General features: G+C 37.8%; 1 protein-coding gene across 6 annotated transcripts in view; it reads left to right on the plus strand.

Moving 5' to 3' along the window:
- The window catches only part of Arih2 (ariadne RBR E3 ubiquitin protein ligase 2), a 74507-nt gene that overhangs the window by 23020 nt on the left and 23856 nt on the right, over positions 1 to 27631 (plus strand). For 3 of the 6 annotated variants that reach the window (XM_013159844.3, XM_063248835.1, XM_013159846.2), the window contains one exon: positions 6747 to 6792. The exons of the other annotated variants lie outside the window; for them this stretch is intronic. In XM_013159844.3, the coding sequence (XP_013015298.1) occupies positions 6754 to 6792 (39 nt within the window). In that variant the 5' untranslated portion in view covers positions 6747 to 6753. The remainder of the gene's footprint in view (positions 1 to 6746; positions 6793 to 27631) is intronic. 6 annotated transcript variants of the gene reach the window in all.

Genomic DNA, 27631 nt, shown 5'->3' on the forward strand with positions numbered 1-27631 from the left:
GAATATTTCTCAGCAGTATAAAAAGAGCGAACTACTTATATAAACAAAATAAGCATACCATGCCACATGAGGGAATGTAGGGGTAAAAAGACTAAAAACTCATGATAGGCCAGGATATAGCTCAGCAGTACAGCTTCTGCTTGGTAAGCTCAAGGTCCCGAATTTAATTCCCTGCACCAACAACAAAACAAAAGCAACTCATGATAACAGTCATAAAGTTCTAGAAAATGCAAGGTAGTCTATCACAAAGGGAAATAAAAATAATTATCTGGGAGTTTGCAGAGGTCAGATAGAGAGGAGAATGAAATAAATACAGAAGGTGACTTTCCATAGTTAATAGCATGAAAATGAAAGTAAAGGTAGAGACACATTTTAAGTTGATATGAATAAAGGGAGGGCGTCGTAATGGAGACATCATTGTAAAAGAGAGCCAGTTTGTCCAGCTGATCTGATTTGACAAAGACTGGAAAGGATTAGTGTGCTGTGAATGTTAAGAATAAGGGTCTATGTTGGACAGTCAACTCTGCCCCCACTTATTTCTAGGCATGCACAAAACTCGTTTTATTTAATTAATTAATTTATTTTTTGTCTTTTTCCTTTTTATCGGTACCAGGATCGAACTCACGACTGCCTGCTTTCAAGGCAGTCGCTTATGCCGCTGAGCTAAACCCCCAGCCCCACAAAACTCATTTTAAAGAGATAGAATGAACTGGGGGAGAAATAAGTGAAGAGTATTAGATTTGGTGATACGACTTAGTGTTATACAGAGTGATCAAAATATAGTCGATATTAAGTAAAATTTTTTATTATAGTAAAAGGCATAATGCCATTTCTAAACCCTCTGCAACTATTCCTTCTAGTATCAAACACATCAATCCCTTTGTTCTTGCCACTTTATAAAGCTGTTCTGGAACCTCTCTTTTTTAAGTATCTTTATGAGGTCTGATCAGAAATACAGTGAGTCGAGAATGGTGACACCTGCCTGCAATCCCAGCACTTGGGAGGCTTAGGCAGTAGGATTGCTGTGAGTTTGAGGTTAGCCTGGGCTACATGAGTTCAAGTCTAGCCTGAACTACGTAGTGAGGCCCCATCTCAAACAAAACAAAACAATAGTGACTGTTGGTGCTAAATGCTGTCCAACAGAAGGACAGCTGTGTAAAAACATTACAGTGTGTCCTCAACTACCGTATTCACTGGATCTGGCACTGTGCTACTTCTAGCTCTTCCTTCAAAAGTAAAATTGATCATGAAGCCGAGTGTTTAGGCAAATGCCCATAATCCCAGCATTCACAAGATAAAGACGGGGGTATTCCTTCGAGTTTGAGGCTAGGTTGAACTATGTGGTGAGACTATCTCAAAAAAACAAAATGCCCGTGAGAGGTACATCTTTTAAATTGACTTAGGACATCAAGGCAGTCAGACAGCACAACTAAAGATACTTATGAAGACTTTTCAAAACTGCTTCAGAAAGTGACAAGAATGATGGGGTGAGTTATGTTCAAAATGAGGGAGAATATGTTGAGGGACATTAATGGCAATGCAGCTTTGTAATTTAAAAAAAAATTATTTTGAAATAGGGTCTTACTGTGTAGCTTGGGCTGGCCTCGCACTCACGGCAATCCTGCCTCAGCCTCATACTGGTATTACAGGTATGGCAGTTTGCCTGAACTACCATTGTGCTAGTATTACAAGTATACTCTTCCATACCTGGCTTAATTATAATAAATTTTTAAAATGTAAACATTCACCATATTTTTCTGTTAATATGTTAAAATCATCAGGTGATAGGAAAGCCTGCCAATTGGTATTTCTGTCCATGGACACAGAATTTAGGTCTTTTTCTGACCCTTCCCATTTATAGTGCACAGTTTCATCAGATGTTCATACCTGTAATCCCAGCTGCTCAGAATGCTGAGACAGGTGAATGACAAGTTTGAGCCCTGTTTGTATAATTTATCCAGGCCTTGTTTTAAAATACGACAAAAGGATGGGAATGTAGCTCAGTGGTAGAGCGCCTGCCTGCCATGTTCTAGGCTCTGGGTACACACATGCACACAAAAGTATAATCCAAGACTATATGTGTAAGCTTTCAATTTGCAACACCAAAAGGAATACAAAGAATAATAATAATAAAAGCGTACAATTTAGTAGCATTTAGAACCTTTGCAATGCTGTGCAACTATTATCTCCATTTAGTTTCAAAATGCTTTCATTACCAAACCAGGTGTGGTGGCACACACCAGTAATCCCAGCACTCAGAGGCTAAGACAGGAGGATCATTTGAGTTCAAGGCCAGCCTGAACTGCATAGGAGACCCCACTTGAAAAAAACCCGTTTTTATTACCTCTAAAAGAAACCCAGTTACTCTCACTCCCCTCTATCACTGGCAACCACTTTTTTTCTCTGTAGTGGTTGATTTACCTATTCTATATGATATATAGGTGGAATCATGTAATATATCACTTCTTGTTTTTCAAAGTAAGTGGCTGGGGAGCTGGGGATTTAGCTCAGTGGTATAAGCGCCTGCCTGGCAAGCTAGAGGTCATGAGTTCCATCCCCAGTGGCCCCCCCCCCCAAAAAAAGAAAAGATACAAAGTAAGTGGCTGATTACAAATCACCAGACACTGGAAAACAAGTAATATGTATGCAACATTAACTGTAATGGACTAGTTGATGATTTTACCTGTTTCTAAAAGTGGACTATTTAGCTGAATGAACGCCTATAATCTCATCATTCTGGAGACTGAGGTGGGAGAATTGCAAGTAGAAGCTCAATTTGGGCAATTTAGTGAGACACTGTCAAAATAAAAAATGAAAAAGGGACAGGAGATACAGCTTGGTGAGAAAGCCCAGAGTTTAATCCTCAGTAATATTCTCTAGGATATTTAAGAAGAGATTCCATGAAGAACAGAAAAATAAGCTCATGGAATATATTATAGGTTTGCCAAATTAAAGAATGTTTCTTAGATCAGAAGATAAAATCAAGACTATCTCTCAGTATAAAGGCATATACAGGTAAAAAATAAGGATAGACATGGCTCAATCTGGAGGTCTAGACTTTCTAGAAAGTGAAAACAAAACAAAGTTATTGAAAGAAGAAAATACTAACAATAAAAGGAAATTTCCAAAATATAGAGGAACAATTTATAATCTTGAGTCTACTCATTGCCTAGAAAGACCCATTGCTAGAATTTTCACTAAAATTTCAGAATAACCAGGACAAAAACTAATAAAAGTTTCCATAAATATATTTGAGGTCTTCCACAAGAAATGAAAATCAGACATCCCTTCAGCAACAGTGATAGCAACAGTGATAACCAGTGTTCTGGAAGAAAAAAGATTCAACCTAGAATCCTATGAATAAACTTGTTTTCAGACTTGAAAGGGATCCCAAACTTTATTTCCCTTACATTGTTTGTTTTGTTTTTATTTTAGTACCAGGAATCAAATTCACAACTTTGTGCTTATCTGGCAGTGCTGTGCCGCTGAGCTATGTCCCCGGCCCTTTTATATCGTTTTTTTGAAGTAGTTACTTAAAGATGAAAAAGCAGGAAGGTAGAGTACAAAAAATGGTAAAGCTAATATAGTAATCCAATGAAAAAAATCCCATGATTGTGAGCTATAAAATAGGACTGGAAAATATTCAGCCCTAATTTAGAAACAAATGGATAGAAATGATGGGATCCACGAAAAACTTCTGCAAGGGTAAAGATGGGATACATTCCAAGCAATAGAAAGAATAAAAACCTGACAGACCATTGAGATGTGAAGAAGAAACCGAAAGACACTGCTAGGTTTAGGGGGCAGTTAGAGTTTTTATGTAAAGCAGAAAAACTATACATAAAACATAGTTAATTCAGATAAAACTGCGTTTACCAAGAATGTGAGTGTGTGGTGGTAAACAATGTATTTGTGCCTAATATTTGAACATTTCTCCTTTGGCCTAAAGATACTGCATTGAATCTACAAGGAAGGAAAAGAATTCTGCTCCTGTGAACAGTATCTTAAAGTTACAAAAATAACAGTGGAGGAACTAAAAATAGTGATTTAAATATGAAAAAAGTTTGGGCTAAAACAGGGGAGATAGATACAAACTGGTTCTAGTAGAGAACTATGGGCATACTCAGTAATGATAGTAACCACTGGAATAATCTAGACAAAGGATGGAAGAAATTTCTCCTGGGTATGAAGATTGGTGATGATGGGAAAGAATGAGATGGTAGTATTGTTCCTTTTTTCATCAGTGTTTTTTTTTTTGCTACCAGGAATTGAACTCAGGACTTTGTGCTTATCAGGCAGGTGTTATGCTACTGATCTAAATCCTCAGCGTACATCAAAATGCTCTTTATGAACAATTTGATTTTCTTTCATAATTAATTGGGTAGGCTAAGAATTGCTCCCAGTAAACAAGTACTTGCTGAACTTCTTGTTTTAAGAAGAGAGATAGGGAGCTGGAGACTTAGCTCAGCAGCATAAGCGCCTGCCTTGAAAGCAGGCAGTTGTGAGTTCGATTCCCAGTACCGATAAAAAGGAAAAAAGATTTAAAAAAAAAAAAAGAAGAAGAGCGAGATAGGGACAAAAACAATTTTCCCTTTATCTTAAATGTATTACATATCTTTTTACCTTTAATTTCTGTCTCTTTCTAGAATAGTGAGAGAGAGAAATAATAAAACTTTTTCTATTTCTACTTCATATTTTTCTGATAAATCCACTGCACACATTTCATTATCTGTCTTGAAAAATTTAATGTGCCTTCTCCAGATTAGAGCCTGAACAGTTCTTTCCCATTGCTCCTTTATCCCACATACTGGACTTTTTGCCTCCTCAAACCTGCAGCTTTCAGGAGACCTTAGCCCTCTATGATCCTTTTTTAGCTTCCTTAGAGGAGCTGCATCTGTCCTCTTCTGGTACATGGTGCATCCCTGAGGGCTTGAAAGACTTTGGGGCCTGCATGTGCTCTGGAGGTTGTGGGGTGTGTGGTTATTGGAGACTAGACTACAAGGAACCAGGTAGAGAGGAATAATATATGGGGACTAGTGCTGCAGTGCTGACACAGGCATTGTCTTCAGGACTTGGGTATATCAGAGAAAGACAAGGGGTGGGGGGCGATATCTGCCCATCTATTCTGTTCTTTTTTGTTTATATGGCATTTTACACAGACATTATTAAAACTGTTATATGTTATGATCATAGCAAAGAGTAGCTGAGGATAGCAGTCAAGGAGGTAGAAGCTCTGGCTATGAGATTCTGTGGCTTTGTCAGTAAGATGTGCTGGGCTCTTAAACTAGGGTCTGCTTCCTTTAGAGAAAAAAGGACATCAGGGTAGCACTACCTAGCAGATAGTTGGTGTTCCCTCTCTTGTCTAACTGGAAGATATGAAACATTTTAAAAATCATTTTTGGCTAAGACAGGCTTGTGGCTGTAAGAATGGAAATTTGCCTTTTAGTCCTAGTGGGTGCAGTTCATTTGCTATCCAATTCCCACCTCTGTTTTGATTGTGATTGTTGGGCATTATCTTCATTAACTGAAATTGTGGTAAATCTGTTGATGTGGCCGCTCTCCCCACCTTGAAATCTGTTAGAATTTTAGGAGGGGTTGTGGTCAGTGATTTGTAATAAGTACTTCTCAGAAAGTTTTCAATAAAATGAGACCTAAAAGGTGATACTAGCTGGGATTTGCTTTACATGAAGGGTTGGAGTGGAAACACAGTGGACCTGACTACAAAATGATACTGGAGCCAGATAATAGGTACATAGGTTTTGTCGTTTTCTTTACTTTTGTTTGAAATTTTTCATTTTTTTTTAAATGTACCTTTATGGTCAAGAAATAATGATTTTCATATTTTTGCTTTTTTAAAAAAAATTTTATACCAGATCTCATTTTGTAGTTCAAACTGATCTTAAACTCATTGTGTAGTCCTGGGCTCAAACTCCTGTCAATCCTCCTGCCTCAGCCTCCCAAGTGCTGAGTTATAGGCATGTGACCATAATTTTTGCATTATTATATAAATGATCTTTTATTGAGTGAGAAATTTGTATGTTTGTTTTGTTTTGTTTTTGTATTGATGTTAATAATTGGAAACCACTGTTAAAAATAATGTTAGACTAATGAGAAATCTCCAACTATGTTAAATATATTAATCAGATTTGTATAACATGTAAGAGCCCCAACTACAAGTCAGACCTGTCTCCATGGATCTATAAAGTAAAAGTAAAAGGAAGTAGAGTGTTGTGATGAGGATGCCTGAGAGCTAACCTATTAGAGGCTGAAAATATGTAGGTGTGAGGTATGGAAGAAGTAAAGTCCCCATCATTTAAATTAACCTTTAGTCAGAGCCCTCTGGGACACCACTATACTACCACACCCATCTAATTTTGAACCATTCTAGACTGATATCTACCTGCTTCTTTGTGCCTTAGTCTTATTTCTTCCTCTCATCTCTTCATTATCTTATCGCCTTCCTCTTTCTCCCAAGACTGGAATTCATCTTTCTTGATCTCTTCAGCTTAATTTTCCTATATCATATCCTTGTCTACTCCAGGCCCCCAATCTGGCCTATGGTTTTTTCCTTTTCTTCATTGCTACTTTTTAGTGAGTGACTACTAGTGTTTTACAAATGTGTTTGGATTATGGAAGTGGCTCAGGTTGAAGCATGCAGATGCATTTATGTAGCTTTAAGAGATTTCAGGCAGTTGGCAAGTAAGAATTCTAAATAAAAATTGAAACTACCACCTGTATTTTTTCAGGCCGTTGATGCTCACTGCCATCAGCTGCATCCTCCCTATGGCACTGGTAAGTGTGGGAAGGGCTGGTGACAGTGTGGTGGGCTGCTAGATGTCTTTTCTAGGGGAGAAATCTATTTGCAAGCTTTGTCAACTTGTCCTGAGGGCTGGACAACTTGAAGCAGCTATAGGAAACAAAAAGATGGAGCAACTGATTGTGTCCCTGTGTTTCCTAGAGGAATTGCTGTCAGGAGCAGAAGCTATACTGTATGGGCCTTGATGCCCATAGTGAAGTCATATGTTCCACATGTTATTGTAAAAGTAAACACACTGTCCAAGTGCTCTTGGATGTTGGATAATAGCGGTAAATTTCCTGAAACTCTTAAAAGGTTTGTCCCAAAGGGAGATGTTGATTCTGTGTTAGAAAGGGTTCTGAGTGACTGGTGTGTTTATAGTTTTTGTTCAATGGCAGGCTTTTCTTTCTCTGGTATTTCAAGTTCTTTGTGGCAGGGAGCAAGCTTGTTCCACTGATCAAGACTTTGATAGAGGTTTATCTGTATTTTTTTAAAGGGAGAAGTTTGGTGGAAATCAGGAAAATTTATGGCTGTTATTTACTAACAAACTCTTAGTGAATTTGGGGCTTGTGATTTGAAAAATGACTTCAACAGTTTGCTTTCTGATTTGGAGCGTACGGGAGAAAATAGTCCACTACATAAAGTTGAAACATAGACAACAATAATGGAATTTTGAGAGCTTTGTTTGGTTTCTTGGGGGTTTGTTGTTTGGTTTTGTGCACTGTCCTTAATGCACTCTGTACCGGCTGACCTTGTACTGTGATTCTTTTGCCTCAGCCTCCTGAGTGCTGGGATTACAAGCATGAGCCCTTACACCTGGCTTCATTACTCATCTCTTTTTTTTCCTGCTCAAAAGCCTGCATTTTCCAGTAACACAACTCAAGTCTTTAGTATTTTGTGTTCCTTATGGAGTGAAGTGATGGCTTTTAATTTGGGAGTGGTTGAGTACTCCTGATAAAAGAGCAGATGGCCTTAGAGGCTACGTAGCACAGCATCAAGGAGGCCCACAGAAAATATTTATGCAGTATCGGAGACAACCTGAACATCTCTGATCAACCCAACTAAATTACCAGAGTTCTCCAGAGCTTTAGAAAATGTTCAAGAGTATGCATTTGAAAGCAGTTTTTAAAGTAAATTCTCTTGAGTGTAAACTTTTAATGCTAACGCTGAAGGGGGAAAATTCTAGAAGTTTCTCTTCATGCTCTTAAATTCAACAAATACTAAGTACTCAAAGTTAACAGAGACTTTTGTAGAACCTCTAAAATAAAATTATTTCATCCAGTATTTTTCAGCAGGAAAATTATTATCAACCTATAAAGAGAAGGTAAATACCCAAGTGAAAGTACAGTGAGTCTTTTTCCATTTTGAAAAGATACCAGAATGAGTGGTCTCCATTCAAGAAGACCTATGGAAGAAAACCTCATTTTCTTATGACTCTCAAGCTGTTTGCAAATTAAGAGTAATTTCTTATTAAAATTTATAAAATTGGGAGTGGTAACATTAGCAGGAATTTACATATCTAATTTAACCAACACTTATTTTAATTTCAACATTTCACATGAATTTTTGTACAATTTTAGCCTAATCTTCCAAGTGTTTTGTTTTGTTAGATTTTTTGAGACAGAGTCTCTCCATGTAGTGCAGACTGACCTTGAACTTGCATCAGTCCTCCTTCCTCTACATCCAGAGTACTGGGGCTACAGGCATCTGCCCGCCATGCCTGGCATTGTTCTTATGATCTTAAGAGGCTAAATTAATTTTCTTTTCTAAGCATGCAGCATTTGTGAACTCTTAATCCTTTTTAAATGCAAATATTCTCAATTGGATTAAGTTATTGTTAACCAAAGTAGTTTTAAAGTAAATTAGAGTTACTATATTAGCTTTCCTGTCACTGGAACAAAATACCCAATAACCACAACTCAGGGAGAATTTTAACCTGATTCTCAGGTTGAGGATTCACTGCTTGGTGACAGACCCCAAAACAGCACAGTGGAGGAGCATGGCAGAGGAAAGCTCATAAATCCATTTTAAAGTGTACTATTCTGAGTTTTAGTAAATTTATGCATCTGTGTAGCCATTACCAACATCCCAGTTTGGGAACATCTTCATCACTCAGAAAATTCCCTTGTGTCTACAGAGAGTCAGTCTCCACTCTTAGCTAGAAGTAACTTGTTTTTTTTTTTTTTTTTTTGTCTCTATATCAAGTGATGGTGAAACTTTTAGAGCTTTCAATAACAAACAGTCCGCCTCACCACCACTGCTCTGTAGCTTTGCCTTTTGTAGAAATTTTACATAAACAGTCTTTTGTTACCTAGTTCTTTTTAACATAGGTTTTTTTTGTCTTTTTGAGACAGGGTCTTGCTGTGCAGTTCAGGCTGGCCTTGAGCTCACTTGAGTGCTGGGATTACAGGCGTGAGCCACCACGCCCGGCTCTTAACATAATGTTTTAAAGATTCATTTATGATATAGTGTACTCAGTAGTATGTTCCTTTTTATTGCTGAATGATGATTTTCTTTATATGGATATACTACATTTTGTTCCTAACTCCATTCATCCGATGCATATTTGAGTTACTTTCAGCTTTAGACTGTCATATAATATGCTGCAGTGACCACTCGTATCCATGGCTCATTGTGGACATGTTTTCATTTCTTTCGTATAAATATTTAGCAGTGGGATTGCACTAACCATCACATGGTTAGTGTGTTTGACAGTATAAGAAATTGCCAAAGGATTTTCCAAGGTGACTGTTACTTTAGTTTTCCACTAGTGTTATGTAAAGATTTCAGTTTTTCTAATTCTTGTTAACACTTGGAATTTATATTAGTCCTTTGTTATCATTCTAGGATTTGTGAAGTGGCTGTTAGGGTTTTTTTGGTTTTTTTGTCTTTTTATTGGTACCAGGGATTGAACTCATGACTGCCTGCTTCCAAGGCAGGCGCTTATGCCGTTGAGCTAAATCCCCAGCCCCAAGTGGCTGTTAGTTTTAATTTACATTCTCCATTGACTAATGATGTAATTAGTCATTAATCTAATTACTGATCTCTCTTTGTGTTTATTTGTTATTCATACCTTTGTCCTTTTTTTGTGGTAAAATATCTGTTCAGTTGCTAGGCATTTATTTTTGTTTAATCACACTGCTGGAAAATGAATCCAGTGTCCTCTCACTGAACTACCTCTAGGTCCCTATCTACCCCCACCCCCTGTGGAGCAAAGGTCTCACAGAGTTGTCCAGGTTGGATTCCAGATCGTGGTCCTCCTGTCTCAGCCTCACAGAATACAAAGATTACAGGCATGTAGCACCAGGCTTAGCTCTCTTTTTTGTTTTGTTTTTGAAGCCTGAGTTTTGACTGTATAGCCCAGGGTGGCTTTGAACTCACAGCAGCCTTGCCCTACCCTTTCAGTTCTAGGAATACATGTGTATACCCATTTGTAAAAAATTGAGTTGGGGATGTAGCTCAGTGGTAAAGCATTCGTAAGGTCCTGGGTTCAATGCCTCAGCACCACTACCTTGCTACTTCCAAATGTTAAAATTGGATTATGGGTCTTTTGTGGGCCTAATGCTTGAGTTGGAAGGATTCTTTGTGTATTCTTAATTAAGTCTTTGTCAGACATGTGGTTTGGAAATATTTTCTCCCAGTTTGTGGGCTAGCACCTTCATTTTCTTTTCTTTTTGATTTGCCTGGGGTTTTTGTTGTTATTTTGTTTGTTGGGAAGTATCAAGATCTTTCTGTGTCATTCATGCTGGTCTTGAACTTACTGCAATCCCAGTTACTTTGATATCTTTGTTGAAAATTGATCATAGATGTGTGAGTTTACCTGTGGTCTCTGTTTTGTTCTGTTAATCTGTATTTGTCCGTAAACAGCCTATTCCACTTTTTAATTAATTAAGCTTATTGGTACATTTTACTTTACATATAATGGTTAGATTCATCATAGGGAATTGTACTTTTACATGATATACCTTCATTCTTTTTTTTTTTTTCCTCCATTTCCCTGTGTTCTCTTCAGCACCTCTTTCCTTCCTTCCTTTACAAATATTTGTTTCATTTTTTCCTTCTTTTCTCATTTGTTTTTTTTTTTATCTTCTGTCCTTTTCCCCTGGTCCTCTTTCCCATGTGAACATTTTTTTTCCTATTTCAAAATATGTAATGAGGTATGGTAGCCCACTTCTATAATTCTAGCACTCAGAAGGCAGAGGCAGAAGGATCATTCTGCCTGGACTGCATAGTGAGTTCAAGGCTAGCTTGAACTATATAGAAAGACCCTGTCTTTAAAAAAAAAAAAAAATGTGTGTGTGTGTGTAATATTTTGGTCCTTAATTCACACTTTGTGTCTCATGCCAGAGAAACAATGTAGTATTTATACATGTGTGTCCGATTTATTTTACCCAGAAATGTCTCTGGTTTATCCTTTATGACTGAGCAGTACTACATTGTCTAAAAAATCCACATCTTTATCTATTCACCAGTTGATGGGCATTCAGGTTGCTTCCAAGATTTAGATTTTGTAATTGTTTTTGTTTTTCCCTTTTTTGAAACACAGTTTCACTATGCAGTTCAGGCTGTCCCTGAACTCACTTTGTAGCCCAAGCAGGCCTCTAACTCACAGCAGTCCTCCTGTCTAAGCCTCCCAAGTGCTAATACGCAAATGTGCACCACCATGACCAGTGGTATGTGTTTAAAAACTGCCATTGTAAATACAGGTGTGTATATATATTGCTATGGTATGAAGCTTTCAATTCTTCTGGAAAAGTTATCAGGAAAGGGAAGAACTAGGTCCATAGAATCACTCCTTTTAGATTTTTAAAAATCTCCACATCAGGTTCAATAGTGTTTGTACCATTCTACACCCCACCAATAGTGGAGGAAGGTTCCTTCCCTCTCCCCATCCCCATCATCATTTGTTATTGGTGTATTTCTTGATAATAGCCATTCTTTCTGGAATGTGATAGAATCTCAGTGTTTTTTAATTTGCATCTCTTGAATGCTCAGTGATACTAAACATTTTTTCATATATTTACTTGCCATTTCTCCTTCATCTGAGAAGTATCTATTCATTCCAGATGTCCATTTTTAGATGGGGTCTTTAAATTTGGAGGCTCTAATCTTTTTGAGTACCTATACTAGGTTATAGTCTTGCCTGAACACTAGCTGGCAAAATTTTTTTTCTTACTTTGGGTTGTCTGTTTACTCTGTTGGTGGTTACTCTTGCTGTGCAAAAGCTTTTTAGTAAAATGAGATCCCAGTTGTTGATTCTTTGCGATAGAGCTTTTATTCATAAAGTCTTTACCTATACCAGTGTCTTCAACAGTCCTACCTATTCGATGTTCAGGCAGGTTTAATGTTTCTGTTTTAATATTTAGATCTTTTATCCATTTTGATTTTAATTTAATGCATAGTGAAAGATCTAGTTTTAATCTGCAGCTTGCAAAAAGCCAGTTTTTCTAGGATCACTTATTAAACGGTCTGTCTTTCTTCCAGTGAAGGTATTTGAATTCTTTGTCAAAAATCCTTGCAGTTGGGGCTGGGGATTTAGCTCAGCGGCATAAGCGCCTGCCTTGCAAGCAGGTGGTCGTGAGTTCGATCCCCGGTACCGATAAAAAGAAAAAAGAAAAAAAAAGTGTAATAAAAATCCTTGCAGTTGTTTCTGCACCTTCTGTTCCCTCTTGTAGTATAATTTCAAGTCAAAGATTCTCTGATGTGTCCTGCCTTGCCTTTGTTCCCCAGAACAAACTATTGTTATATGTTACTATGTTGAGTTTCTTCTAGTTCCAAATGAATTTTAGGATTTTTTTTTCTAATTCTGTGAGATATGCTGTTGGAATTTTGATCTGATTTGCATTAAATCTGTGTATAATAATTTTAGAAATATGGCCATTTTCATTATATTGTATTCTTCCTGCCCAAGAACAAGGAATATCTTTCCATTTTCCAGAATCATCTTCAAACTCCTTTTTCAAAGTATTGTAGTTTTAAATGTAAAGGTGTTTTACTTTCTTTGTTAGATTAATTTCTAGGTATTCCTTTTTTCTTTTTTTGGTATTACTTTTGATTATCCCTAATCTCAGCAAGTTTGTTGTTTGTGTACAGGAAGGCTATGGACTATTGACTCTGTAGGTGTTCTGCTGAATTTGGTTATTAAATCTAGAAGTCTTTTGAGGGATATAGTGATGTCCAGCTATAATGCCAGCACTTCAGAGGCTCAGGCAGGAGAATCACTGTGAGTTCAAGGCTACCCTGAACTTAACAACAAAATCCTGTCTCAAAAAGACAAAAACAAAAACTAACAAAAAAAATTTTTTTGAAAGTTTTTTGTTCAAGTTTTTGGGGTCTTGTATGTAGAGTGTCTTGTCATCTGCAAATAATGATAATTTAACTTTTTCTTCTCCTATTCTTATTCCTTTTCTTTCTCTTGTCTAATTGCTGTGACTAATGTTTCCAGAACTATTTCCTCATTGAATAAGAGTGGTGATAGTGGGCATACTTGTCTTGTTCCTGATTTTAGAGGGAAAGCTTTCAGTTTTCATCCATTTTAGTATTAAATTGGTATAACAGATTTGGAAGTATGACTATTTTCACTCTGTTGGTTCTTCCCACCCAAAAGCACAGGATACCTCCATTTTCTAATACTCTATTCAGTTTCCTTTTTCAGAGTACTATAGTTTTCAATGTAGAGATCTTTTACCTCCTTGTTAGATTGATTCCTAGATATTTCATTTTTTTTCGATGCTACTGTAAAACGTATTGTTTCTCTGATTTCTCGCTCAGTGAATTTGTCATTTATGTTCAGGAAGGCTATTATTGATTTTTGAGTGTTGACTCCAGCTATGTTACTGAATTTGCTTATTAAATCTAGAAGTCTTTTAGTGGAGTTTTTGGGGTTTTGTAAGTAGAGTATCATGTCATTTGCAAATAACAATAGTTTAACTTCTTCCTTTCCTATCTTTATTTCTTTCTCTTGCCTAATTGCTCCAGTTAAAGTTTCCAGGACTATGTTGAATAAGAGTAGAGACAGTGGACATCCTTGTCTTTTTCCTGATTTTTAGATAGTTTTCAGTTTTTGTCCATTTAGTATGATGTTGGCTGTTGGGTTTGTCATAGATGGCTTTGGTCAGGTTGAGATAAAGACCATCTATTCCAGTTTTCTATAGGTTTTTTTTTTTTTTTTTTTAAATCATGAATGGGTGCTGGACTTTGTCAGAAGCTTTTTCCTTCATCTATTGAAGATCATATGATTTTTGTCCTTGACTCTGTTAGTATTGTGTATTAAATTTATGGATTAATGTATGTTGAACCATCCCTGCATCCCCAGGGTAAATCCCACATGATGATAGTGTATAATCTCAATGATTTACTGCAATCTGTTTGCCCCTGTCTTATTGAAGATTTTTGCATCTGTATTCATTAGGGAGAGTGGCCTGTAGTTCTATTGTTTGTTTGTTTGGTTTTTTTTTTTTTTTTTTTTTTTTTTTTTTTTTTGAGGCCAGGTTTCACTATGCACTTCATGCTGGCCTTGAACTCACTTTGTAGCCCAGGCTGGCCTCAAATTCACAGTGATTCTCTTGCCTCAGCCTCCTGAGTACTGAGATTAAAGGCATGCATCACTATGCCCAGCCTTATTTGGGAATTTTACGTCTTCCTCTTTTTTTTGGTACCAAAAATCAAACTCAGGGCCTGGTGCTTGCCAAGCAGGCAGTATGCCATTGAGCTACATCCCTAGCCCAGATAATTATAGCTTCTTGATTCAGTTTTGGTGATTCATATGTATCTAGGAATATGTTATTTCTTCTTTGTTTTCAATCTTATTAGAATACAGGTTCTTGGAGTTAGTATTGATGATCTTCTGGATTTCTGCAGGTTCTGTTGCGATTTCACCTATTTCATTCCTAATTGCATGGATCTTTCAGTCTTTTTTTGATAAGGTTGGCTAAGGGTTGGTCAATTTTATTTAATCTTTCAAAGAACCAACTCTTAAATTCAATGATTCTTTGTAATTTTTCTTAGACTCCACTATATTCGTTTCTGCTCTTTGTAATTCCTTTCCTCATACAAGCTTTAGCTTAATTTGCTTTTTCGAGAAGCTTGAGGTCCAACATTGAGTTGTTTATTTGAGCTCACTCTGATTTTCTCATATAGGAATTCATGGTGATAAACTTCCCTTACAGGACTGCTTTCCTTGTGTTCAGTAAGTTTTGGTGTGCTATGTTGGTATTACTGTTTAATTATAGGAGCTATCTGATTTCTTCGGTTTCATCTGTGAACCATTTGTAGTTCTCAAGGGTGCTATTTAATTGCAGTGTGTTTGTGCAGTTTTTGTGGTTTCTGTTCCTGTTCATTTCCAGTTTTATAGTGCTATCATCTATATGCATAGGATAATTTTAGTTCCTTTCATTTACTTAAGCATGTTCTATGAGCTAGTATGTTGTCTATTTTGAAGAACATCCCATGGGCAGCTAAGAATGTATTCTGTTGTGAGGTTGAACAGTGTAGACATCTACTGAGTTCATTTATTCAGACATTTGGTTCAGTTCTAATATTTCACTGTTGATTTTTTTTGGTCTAGTTAATCTGCCTGTAGTGACAGTGTGGTATTGAAGTTCCCCATTGCAGTTGTGTTAGTGCTTGATTTTTCATGTCCATTAATACTTGTTTTATATAGTTGGCTGTGTTGATATTTTGTGCATATGTATTTATGATGGTTATCCTTTCCTTTAGATTGTTCCCTTTACAAGAACGCCACTGATACATATTGACTTACAATGTTGTGTTCCTATTGTTGGATCCCTTTTTGTTCTCCTCTATTTAATTGCTTGCCTTGCTTGGTGGATTAATTTTATTAGGGTTCATAGAATTATAGTCCTTGTTATCCCTTTCTAGAATGACAATCAGAACATTCTCGAGTGATGGTTTGTTAGTCATGAATTTCTTCAGATGTTCTTTGTTGTGAAAGTATCTTATTTCTCCATCATAGTTTTGTGGTGTTTATCAATGTAGGTTGGAGGTTGGTTTCCTTGTTTGTTTGTTTGTTTGAGACAGGGTCTCATGCAGTTCAGGCTGACCTCGAGCTCACTATGTGACTGAGACTAGTCTCAAACTCACGAAGATCCTCCTGCCTCAGCCTCCCAAGTGCTGGGATTATAGGTGTGTGCCACCATGCCTGATTAAAGGTGGTTTTCTTTTGAAATACTTTACCCACCTAAGGGTTTGTGTTGAGAAGTCTGCTGTGATTCTTTTTTTTTTTTTTTTTTTTTAAAAGGACTGGAGAGCGCCCGCGGGTCTCGAACCACCGGACCAATCGGCCCGGGCGGTTGGGAAGCCAGACTGGAAGGAACCGCTGGGCTAAAGCCGGCCCTTTTTTTTTTTTTTTTTTTTTTTTAATTTATTTTTTATTTTATTTTATTTATTTTTTTTTTTTTGTCTGCTGTGATTCTGATGAACTTTCCTTTATAGATGGGTTGCTTCTTTTGTCTAATAACTTTTAATATTCTGTTGTTGAGTTTCTGGAATGTTGACTATTATATGCCTTGTTGTAATTGTTTTGGGGGGAGAGGTCATGACTAATGGATTTCTATATGCCTCTGTCAAATTCTTTTTCTCTGCCAGGGAAGTTTAATGCCATCACCTCTGTGAACAAACTTTTTGTGTCATTTGTACTACATCCTGCATTTTAATTAATGCTGATCAATCCACTGTTGCATTGATTTCTTGTAGTCCCTTGTTATTATTTTCCTTTGCATTTTTTGCTTTTTGATACCAGGGTTCGAATTCATGATAATACACTTGCCATGCAGGTGCTTATGCCACTGAGCTATATGCCTGGCCCATCCTTTGCTGTTTTTCTTTTCTTTTTTTTTTTTTTTTTTTTTTTTTTGCGGAACCGGGGATTGAACTCATGACCTTGTGGTTGCCAGGCAGGCACTTATGCCACTGAGCTAAATCCCCACCCCTTTCCTTTGCTGTTTTTAGGAAAGCATCATCTAGTGCCAAGTGTTTAGCACAGCTGCATAAGTACCTGCTTGGGTGTGAGGTCGTGAGTTTGATCCCTGGTACCAAAAGAAAAAAAAAAGAAAGAAAGAAAGCAGCATCTAGCAACTCCTATGTTTCTCATGGTCCTTTGCTATTTTTAAGAAGTCTTTTTTTCATCATTGCTAACTGCAGCCTTATCTTTTATATCTGAAATTCTGTCCTCACATTGACTCATTCTTCAGCCTATACTTTTAGTGGAATTTTTAATCTACATATATTTTAATCTGTTTCATAGATTCTGTTTACTTTCTGTGTTGGGTGTTCATAATTCCCAACATTTTCCTGGGCTCTTCTAAGTTTGTATCTGTTGTAGAATCATTAAGCGTGTCTTTCATTGTGGTCACCATCTCTGTAGTTATCTGAGAAAGAATTTGTGATCTGAGTTTTTTCTAGATTCTCTGTCATCTGCTTTGTTACTTCCGTTGTTATCACTCCAGAGCATTCAAATGAATGGCTTTTGAATTGTGGCACCTTATTGCTCCCTGGGTTTGCCCTTGGTGAAATCTGGCATTATAACCTAAGTAAGTGTCTTCTCATTTTGTTTTTTCTTTGTTTCTTTGTTTGTTTCTTTCTTTCTTTCTGTTTTAGTTTAATTCTGGGGTTTGTGCTTGTAAATTGCCTGTGGCAGGTTGCTGTATTGTTAATATTTATTTATTTTAGTATCGAGAATGAAACTCAGGACCTTGCCAGGAAGGCTTATGCCACTGAGCTATATTCCCAGTCCAAAGATCTGTATTGTTGCTTGTGTGTGTGTGGGGAGGGATATTTGTGTGTGTGTTTTTTCACCAGAAATTGAACTTAGGCTCTTGCGCTTGCCAAGCAGGTGCTGAGATATTTCCCCAGCCCCTGTTGCTAGTATTTAGAACCTTAGGAAATAACTTTTCTCAGAGGTAATTTTCCAGGTGTAGCTGACTTTTGGGTTTTGAGTCTGTTGCAAGATCCTATGTCTTCAATATATTGGAGATGAAAAGTTGCTGCATACTTGGCCCAGAACTTGGTTCTTTAGCACTGGCCTATAGTATTTTTTTATGGTCCTTAGACAGTCTCAGTCTTTGGATACCAATAAGAACAACTTAGTAGAAAAATTAAGTCACCTTGGGAAAGTAGTATAATTAGCAATAATAGCATCAAACACAATCTAGAAAGTGACAAACTGCAATAACTACTGGTTTGCCACCTTTAACTGTATGAACTAGATTTGTGTTTGTATAACAAAATCTCAAACAAACCAGAAAATTATATGCAATAAGCCATCAATATGGCAATTTTGCTCTCAGGGGAGAAAATTTAAAAGTCACTGAAGGAAAAATAGAGAAATAGAAGAAAAGGAAGAGATTAGAAACAAACACAGAGGAGGAAGGAAAATCATGCAAACTTTGGGAAAATGGTGACGACTGGAGGGACAAAGAGAAAAAAAAAATAAGAAAATAGGTGCACAACTACCAAAAAGCTAGTAAGTGTGTTCATAAAAGTAAGAATAACCCAGGGGAAAAAAGTAGAGAAAAAAGAAAACGAGAGAAAAAAACTCTGTTCACTTCAAGGTATGTCTCTGCTGTCACTGGTGGACAATGTGGGCAGATAAAGACTAGATCCAAGTTGATTAATTTCAGTAAGACAGCCATAGCTTTCCAGCAGGATACTGGATAATCCCAGCAAGCCTACACTTTTCATTCCACTGCATTTGAGACTGGTCTCTGACTGTGAGGCTGGAATCAGATTTTTTCAACCTGCAGCAGTCCCACTGACTTGAACTCGGTACCTGCTGATTGGAAATTGGCTCACTGTCCCTGTCACTTGGAGTTACCAGATGGACTCACAATTGTTCTGAGTTCTGACCTCAGTTAGCACCTCTCAACAATGGCTGCCAATCAGTCGCCCTGTCCTAGGAGATGTACCAATGCAAATAACTCACCAGCTGCTGCAATCTTTTGCATCCATTCCACTGGTGCATGTCCATGTGGATGCCTCTGGGACTGTCAGTAGCCACCAAGTAGCCCCTCTCATACATTGAGCCCCAGCTCACAGAAAAATTACTACTTGCTACCTCCTTGTTCTTCATTGAAATCTTTCTCTTCACCCTCTCCATGGGCTTCAGTTCTTACTTCCGATCCTTCCTGAGTGCTTGGGACCCACTTCCTTTCTTCTTCTCTTCCTTAGGTGGTTATATTCCAGTGTGTGGGCACCAAATCTCAGAGAGGCTCTTTCTGTACTGCTTGCCACTCCACCATCTTCCTGAAGGTCCTACTGTCTTGATTAAAGTCAGATGGTATAAATCTTACAATTTTAGTCTTCTCTTTCAAGATTGCTTTGGACAGCTGGATATAGTGTCACACGCCTATAATCCCAGCACTTGCAAGGCTCAGGCTGGAGGATCACTGGCCAGTTGGGCAACACAGTGAGTTCAAGGCCAGCCTAAACTATGTAGTGAGACCACCCTGTCTCAAAAAGCAAACAAAAAATTGCTTTGGCCAGACATGGTGGCTCACGCCTGTAATTTCAGCACTCAAGAGCTGAGGCAGGAGGATTGTTGCGAGTTCAAGACAGCCTGGGCTACAAAGTGAGCTCAAGGCCAACCTAAACTGTACAGAGAGACCCTGTCTTCAAAGAAAAAGAAAACAAAAAGTTGCTTTGGACATTATGGATTTTTTACATTTGCACAGATCTTAGGATCAGCTATTAATTTGTAAAAAAAATGACAACTGTGGTTTCCATTGGGATTTCGATTTTCAGTCTATAGCTTTGTTACTTATTATGGTGTCCAAGCAATTGAATATTTGACACATGGTTTGTTTGGATAGAGATGTGCTGTAAGTAAAGTACACACTGGAGTTAGAATGATAAAGAATATGAATGTAGTTTATTTTTATTCTGGTGGGGAAGGTTTTGAGATTTTTGTAATTGTTTTTTGTTTGTTTCAGACAGGGTCTTGCCATGTAGTTCAGGCTGGCCTTGAACTCACTTTGTAGCCCAGGCTGGCCTCAAACTCACAGTGATCCTCCTGCCTCAGCCTCCTAAGTGCTAGGGACCAGGTGATTCTTGTTTTGAATAAATTTGATAATGTTTTTATATTTTCTAATAATCTTATAAATTAATGAAAAAATTCATTATTTGGTCATTCTATATTTAAATAATTTTAATGTAAGTAGTTAATTCAGTGGATTGTATAAGAAGAATAGAGGGGGCTGGAGGTTTAGCTCAGCGGCACAAGCGCCTGCCTTGCAGGCAGGCAGTCATGAGTTCGATCCCCAGTACCAATAAAAAAGAAAAAGACAAAAAAAAAAAAGAAGAATAAAAATGTTAAATCAACCTTGCATTCATGAAGTAATCCCACTCAATTATATTACCCTTTCCTATACAACTCAATTTGTTTGTATTTTCTATTTCATTTTTTAAAACATAATTACTTTATTGATTTCAAGTCAAATACTGCCAACTAGCAGTAATTCCACTCACACATCATTGAAACAAAGGATACTTCCTTGTTATGTTCAAATGATGCATTATATAACAAACAACTTAAAATGCACCTTGATTAATTACATAAAAACTGCTAAGTTTTTTTAAAAAGCATAACTAATAATTTGGTTCCTCATAAAAATGGGCATTTAAACATTTCTCCTCATATTATTGAGTTTGTCATTATGTTACGAATAGTACAAGTTGTGGCACATGCAGTTTCATCTGGAGAGGTATGCATCTTTCTTAAGACAAAATGTATATAACAAATACATACAGTCAGTGCATAATAAAGAGCATATTTCAAATACAAGTGAGCCCCTCAGGCCACTGTAATAATCTATAATGCCATAAATAATGATGCAAAACTTTTAGGTTTTGCATCATCATTTATGGCATTATAGATTAAGTATACATAACAGAGTTTTATACACATTTAAACCCTGAAGATACAAAAAAATAACTGTTGCTTGAAAATATTTTTCCAGCTGGCCATTTGGTTTGTATTAGGAGAAAGTCAACCTCCAGACTGTCTGCCAAGTCTGAATGGTTTATTTTTGGGGTTTTTTTGAGACAGGATCTCATGTAATTCAGGCCTGAATTTAGTATGTAGCCCACACTGTCTTCAAACTCACAACAATCCTACTGCTCAGCCTCCCATCAGTATGTGCCACCACAATCAGCTCAACTTTATCTCCTAGTATAAAGATTTATAGTTGTAAATTTTCCTCTGGATGTTATATTAGCTGTGTCTCACATATTTCATTGTATTTTCATTATAATTCAGTTCAGACTTTTTTTGCGGGGGGGGATCTTTTTGAGATGGGGTCTCGCTATGCAGTTCAGGCTGGCCTTGAGCTCACTTTGTAGCCTAGGCTGGTCTGGAACTTGCAAATCCTCCTGCCTTAGCCTCCTGAATGCTGGGATTACAGGTGTAAGCCACCACACCCTGCTTTTTTTTTTTTCTCCTGATTTTTGATGTGTGTTTTGACACAAGTTTTATGGAAGTAACTTTTGGGCTAGTGGTGTAGCTTACTGGTATAGTATGTGCTTGAGGCCTTAGGGTCAATCTGTATTACTGGGAAAGACAGGAGTTACCTTAAAGTAATGGTTTGTACAAAGAAGGGTGTTACATTTTTATTAGTGTGTGTTTAGATTATATAACTACATTTATTGCATCCATGCATGGTGGTGCATGCCTGTAATCCCAGGACTTGGAAGGCTGAGGCAGGAGGATTGTTGCGAGTTCGTGACCAGCCTGGGCTACAAAGTGAGTTCAAGGCTAGTCTGAATTGCATAGAGACCCTGTCTCAAAAAGACACACACACAAAAAAGATACATTTATCCTTCTGTAGGGCTTAACCATAATTCAAAACATATAAATACATTTTCTTTATCCATTCATCTGTTGATGGACTGCTTCCAAGATTTAGCTATTAGGAATTGTGCTACTATAAACACAGGTGCATGTATTACTGTATTGTGATTTGTCTGTCTTTCTCTTTTTTACCCCCTTTTAAGACAGAGTCTCATTATGTAGTTCAGGCTTACAGTACATCCCAGGCTGACCTTGAAGTCCCAGTGGTCCTCCTGCCTCAGCCTCCTGACTGCTAGGATTACGGGTGTGTGCTACCACACCAGCATTCATTCATTGATTCTTGTTGTTTCTTGTGCAGTTGCTTGTTACAGCATTTCTTGTTTCTTTGGTGTTCAGAAAGTTCTTGTGTACTACATCTGGGTCTTTAAGAGTTTTACTTATTTTATCTTCCAACAAGAGTGTTTCTCTTAATATTTAGATCTTTGATCCATTTGTGTATAGTCAGTTTTCACAGCATTTGCTAAAGAGGCTATGTTTCATATGTTTTGTTTGTTTGCTTTGTTTTGTTTTTGAGACAAGGTCTTTTTATGCAGTTCAGGCTGTTCTCTAGCTTTTTTTCCCCCATTTTTTTGAGACAGGGTCTCACTGTGCAGTTCAGCTGGCCTTGAACTTGAAATGATCCTTCTGCCTCAGCCCAAGTGCTGAGATAACAGATGTGTGCCACCACACCAGCCTCCTCTGGGTTTTTTGACTCCTTTATCAAAGATAAAATACCTGAGAAAAAAAGATAAAATACAAAAAAAAAAAAAAAAAAAGATAAAATACCTGAATATGCACCTGAATATGCCCGGGGTTCCAGGATCCTGTATTTTGTTATGTTAACTTGCATGTCTATTTTTGTACCAGTACCATGCTGAATTTATACTATATTTACTTACAATTTGGATTTATGAAGCCTCCTGCTTTGCTGTGGTTCCCTAGGAATGCTTTTGTTTCCAGTATCCTCTGGTTCCATATGAATTTTAGAACTTTTTCTCCAGTTCTGTGAAGATTATTGTTGGTATTTTGATTGGGATGGCATTGAATTTGTATGTCAGTTTTGAAAATATGGCTATTTTGGCAATATTCTACCTATTCAAGAATGGGACAGCTTTCCTTTTGTGGGTGTGGACAGGGTCTCACTACATAGTTCAGGCTGGTCTCAAGCTCACTTTGTAGCCCAGGTTGGGCTCAAACTTGCAGCGATCTTCCTGCCTCAACTTTCTACCTGTTGGGATTTCAGGTATAAGATATCATGCCCGGCTTCTTTGTTTTTTGATATCTTTCTATTTTCTGATGTGCTCTTTGACTTCTTTTTTCAGAGTACTGTAGTTTTCATTATAGAGGTCTTTCACTTCCCTAGCTAGGTTAATTCCTATTTTTTTTTTTTTGAGGCTAATTTAAATGGTATCATTTTCCTAATTTCTTTCATCATTGGTGTACAAGAATGCTATTAATTTTTATGTATTGTTTTATATTCTGTTATATGGCTGAATTTGGTTATTCTAAGAATCTTTCTGTAAAATTTGGAGTCTTTCATGTAAAAGATTATGTCATCTGCAAATAATGATAATCTTTTTTTGTTTCCATATATATGTGTCCCTTTTTTTGTTTGTTTTTTTTTTTTTTTTCTCCTTCCTGATTGCTCTGGCTAATGTTTTGAGTGTTATGTGGAATAGGAATGGTAATAGGGTAATAGTGGTAGTGATAGTGTTCCTGATTTTAGAGGGAAAGCTTTTAGCTTTCACCATTTAATGTATTGGCATAGTTTTGACATAAATGGTTTCTATCAGATTGAAGTAAGATCCTTCCATACTTACTTTCTTCAGGGTTTTTTTTAAATCATGAGTGGATATTGGGTTTTTTCAAAGATAGTTCAGGCTAGTGTTGAACTCACTTTGTTGTTAGTGTAGTGGCGCAATAGAGAAGCAAAAGGTACAAAGCGAACAGGTTTATTGAGTTGAGGACGTGCAAAGGATTGCACAACCCATGGCGGCTGGGCTGTCTCCTTCGACCAGATATAGAGAGGCAGAGGGTGCTATGACCTCTGATTGAAGTGGCGCATGGGGCGGATATTGATGATGTGTGAGGAACCGACTGGATTTCTCTGTACATGCAAACAGGAAAGGAAGTTGCAATTAGGACTGAAGAAGAAGCAGGAAGTGATAGGCGTCCCCGTTTTGACTTTCCGCCACATTAGACCACTGCCATAATTCATACTGGGGCAAGAACCTTTTATTTGTAACCCAGGCTGGCCTCAAATTTGTGGAAATCCTCTGCCTTAACCTTCCTTAATGCTGGAATTACAGATATGAACCTCCACACCTGGCCCTTTTTCAGTTCGCTTGCTTGCTTGCTTTCTTGCTTGCTTGCTTTCTGTCTGTCTGTCTGTCTTTCTTTCTTTCCTTTCTTTCTCTCTCTCTCTTTCTTTCTTTCTTTCTTCCTGTCTTTCTGTCTGTCTGTCTGTCTGTCTTTCTAATAGGTACTGGGATCCAACTCACAACCACGCGCTTGCAAGGCAGGTGTTTATGCCTGTTGTACCCCAAAAACAAGCCCCCAAAATGGTGTCCAAAAATTGGGGCAAAACGTACTTTTTAAGGAAAAGGAGCACTGTTTATTTATCCTGGCACCAGGGACACAGTGCAGTTGGAGTTTGCAAAGCTGTATGTCTGGCTTAAAACTTTTTACAGACTTTTTTAGAAAGTACAATTAAGAGGACCTTTGTTTCCCTTTGCTTGAGGACAGAGAAGTTTCGCAGTAATTTACAATCTTTTGTCAGCTAATTTTAATTTTATAACAATGTAGGGGCTGGGGATTTAGCTCAGCAGCATAAGTACCTGCCTTGCAAGCGCGTGGTTGTGAGTTCGATCCCTGGTACTGGTAAAAAAAAAAAAGAAGAAGAAGCAGAAGTTTGTAGTCTTTAGGTTCTAGTCTTTAGTGTTTCCAAAATAAGAGAAGAAGTACTCATGAGTATAGCTTTTAAGCTTCTTGTTACATGTAGATTTAATAGAAATGCAAGTTTATTTTGAACACAATATTGAATGTATGTGTTTCTGAATCATCGGGGTTGTATGGTGGTGGTGGGAGGAGGGACAGGGAATTGAACCCAGGACTTTCACACAGTGAACAACATCCCTAACCCCCCCCCCTTTTTTTTTAATCGGTACCAGGGATTGGTACGGGGGATTGAACTCACGATTGCCTGCTTGTAAGGCAGGCGCTTACGCCGCTGAGCTAAATCCCCAGCCCTTTTTTTGGTTATTTGGAAGCGAGTCTTACCGTGTATTCTATTTTGGTCCTTTTTTTTTTTTTTTTTTTTTAAAGCGGTACCAGGGATCGAACTCATGACCTCCCGCTTGCCAGACAGGTGCCTATTCCACTAAGCTAAATCCCCAGCCTCCAGTTTGGCCTTGAACTTGCTTTGTGGTGATCCTCCTGCCTCTTGTCTCCCAAGTGTTGGGATTATATGTATGCTTAACCACATTGGGCCTCTGCCCCTCTTTTATTTTGAGATGGTGTCTTACTAAGTTGCCTAGGGGTAATTTGATCACCCTTATCTGTTGCTTGGGAGTACAGGTGTGTGCCACTATGCCTGTGTTACTCTAATAGGTTTGGAATAGATTTGCAGGCTCTTTGAGTATATGTGAATACAATCCTAGTAATTTCCTGAAAAAGCACAGGTGTTTGCACTGAGACTGATTTTTACCTTAATGTTCTTAATATTATCCATGAGGCTTGTCCTGGCCTGCTTGCTGGAAGGCTGTGATGACTCAAAGAAGCCCTGACTTCATCTGGAAAACTGCTTGGCAAACCAGGCATAGTGGTGCACCCCTGTGATCGCAGCACTCTGCCAGGCCAACTCGGGAGGGTGGCAAGTTGAAATCCTGCCTGGTCAATTTAGTGAGACATGTTTAAAAAAACAAGAACGGCTGAGGATATAGCTCAGTGCAGAGGACCCTGGGTTCAATTTTCAGTATTGCAGCAAACAAAATGTACTGGGTAGGGAGGTGAGGGAATATAATTAGTTCCCTCTTGTAACCCAAATCGGGAGAAGGAGGTATCCTCCTGGTTCTGCTTTCACTTAGCAGATCCTTTGAAACCTTATTTTCTTATATCTTCGCCCTGATTAGAGTTAAGGTTACCATTACTGGATGGTCCAGTCATAACACATTTCGCTAGAATTAGTGGACTCAGGATTCCCTAAGATTCATAGTGGATTATTGAAGTAAAGAGACCCTGACTTTTGACCTATGGACGTGATGTGGGCAACTCTTCTCATCCCCATCTGTGATGTAGAGATCACAGTAATACTTCCTATAGAAATATGTACAGGGAGGTATATACTAGCTGACACTTGTATATTCTTTCTGTATCATGTTTTTCATTGTATACTTGGCAATTGGCACTAAAAGAATAGATTCACTCCACTGTCAGTATTATAAAGTAATAGTCCTCTTTTTGTTTGTGTGTTTGTTTGCAGTGCTAGTTATCAAACTCAGAGCCTCACATATGGTAGGCAAGCATTCTACTCCTGAGCTACACCTCTAGTTTTCTCTTCATATTACCTCTTCTCACCTGAACTCAGCTTTACTGGAATAGTCTGTCAGAGTTTGTCTTTAGCATACTTGTCTTCATTTAATTTTTGGTTTTATCAGAGGGCCATATTGTTATCTATAGATGGAATCTACTTTTTATTCTGTCTTTGTTATAATTCCTAGTGCTACTGAGAATAAGGACTCATTATACAATGTTATAATTTCTTGATATTTCTTAAGAAACAGCAATTTTATTTTGAAAATACATAATATCACTTAATATTAGCTGAGTATATGACACGTGACTGTAATCCCAGCACTTGGGAGGCTGAGGCAGGAGGGTTGTTGTGGGTTTGAGGCCAAACTGGGCTGCTTAGAGTCCAGGCCACCTTAAACTGTGTAACAAGATACACACTGTCTATAAATAAATAAACAAGTATTATTGAGTGACCACCTCTGTCCAGTCTAGTTCTGGGCTCTGTGGATCTGAAAGGCAGCCTGACCACTGTGCTTAGTTTAAAAGACCATTTAGGCCATCTGTGGTAATAAAAGGAGGTGACATTAATTGCACTCTGGAATGTGCCCCATTTAGTCTCTGTTTGGGGATCCTTTGAGCTCTTAGGGGTTGGGATCACAGTTGGTTACTTTGTCTTCCCTCCTGAAGTTTTCTGTGAACTGGGCAGGTACTGCCCTTGGTAGCTACAGTTTAAGAATGCAAAGCAGAATATCAAAGTTCTTTGTGTGTTCCTGGTTCCTGAAATTTGCTACGTATTTCTTCTTGATTTAATAGTATCATCCTCCTCGCTGGGAAGCATGATCTAGACCTCTAAACACATCCATGTTTAGTATGGTCTGACCCTCATCTTGATACTTAGGTCTTTTATAACTAGCTAGCTTGCCAATTAACTAGATATTATGGCTGTAACATTTACAGTAGTAGATGGTTACTACTACTTCATTACTGAAATGTGAACTACTTTCTATGTCAGTAATCATATATAATGTTCTTTTCAATAACTAGATAGTTGTCTACTGCATGACTGTGTCATATATTATCTAACTCATTCTCCTGGACATTCAGATTATTTTAGATGTCTTACTATATTAAATAAAGCAGTGGTATACATATCCTTCACCATTTTCTAATGAATTTATAGAAGCAAGAATTGCTAGTTCAAATCATATGAGCCAGGGCCAGGGATTTAGCTCAGTGTAATAAGCACTTGCCTGGCAAGTGTGAGGTAATGAGTACGATCCTCAGTACCCGCCCCACTCCCCCCCCCCAAATCACATGAGCCAGGCACACAGTGTCATACTCCTATAATCCCAGGACTCAGGAGGCTGAGGTAAGAAGATTCGCCCCCCTGTAAATTTAAGGCTAGCCTGAACTACATAGTGAATTCAAGGCCAGCCTGAACTAAATAGTGAGACCCTTTCTCAAAAAACAAAACAAAAAAT

This window comes from Cavia porcellus, unplaced genomic scaffold, assembly GCF_034190915.1.
Source record: "Cavia porcellus strain 051 isolate PalLab524CR breed Dunkin Hartley unplaced genomic scaffold, mCavPor4.1 scaffold_5, whole genome shotgun sequence".
Lineage (NCBI taxonomy): Eukaryota > Metazoa > Chordata > Mammalia > Rodentia > Caviidae > Cavia > Cavia porcellus.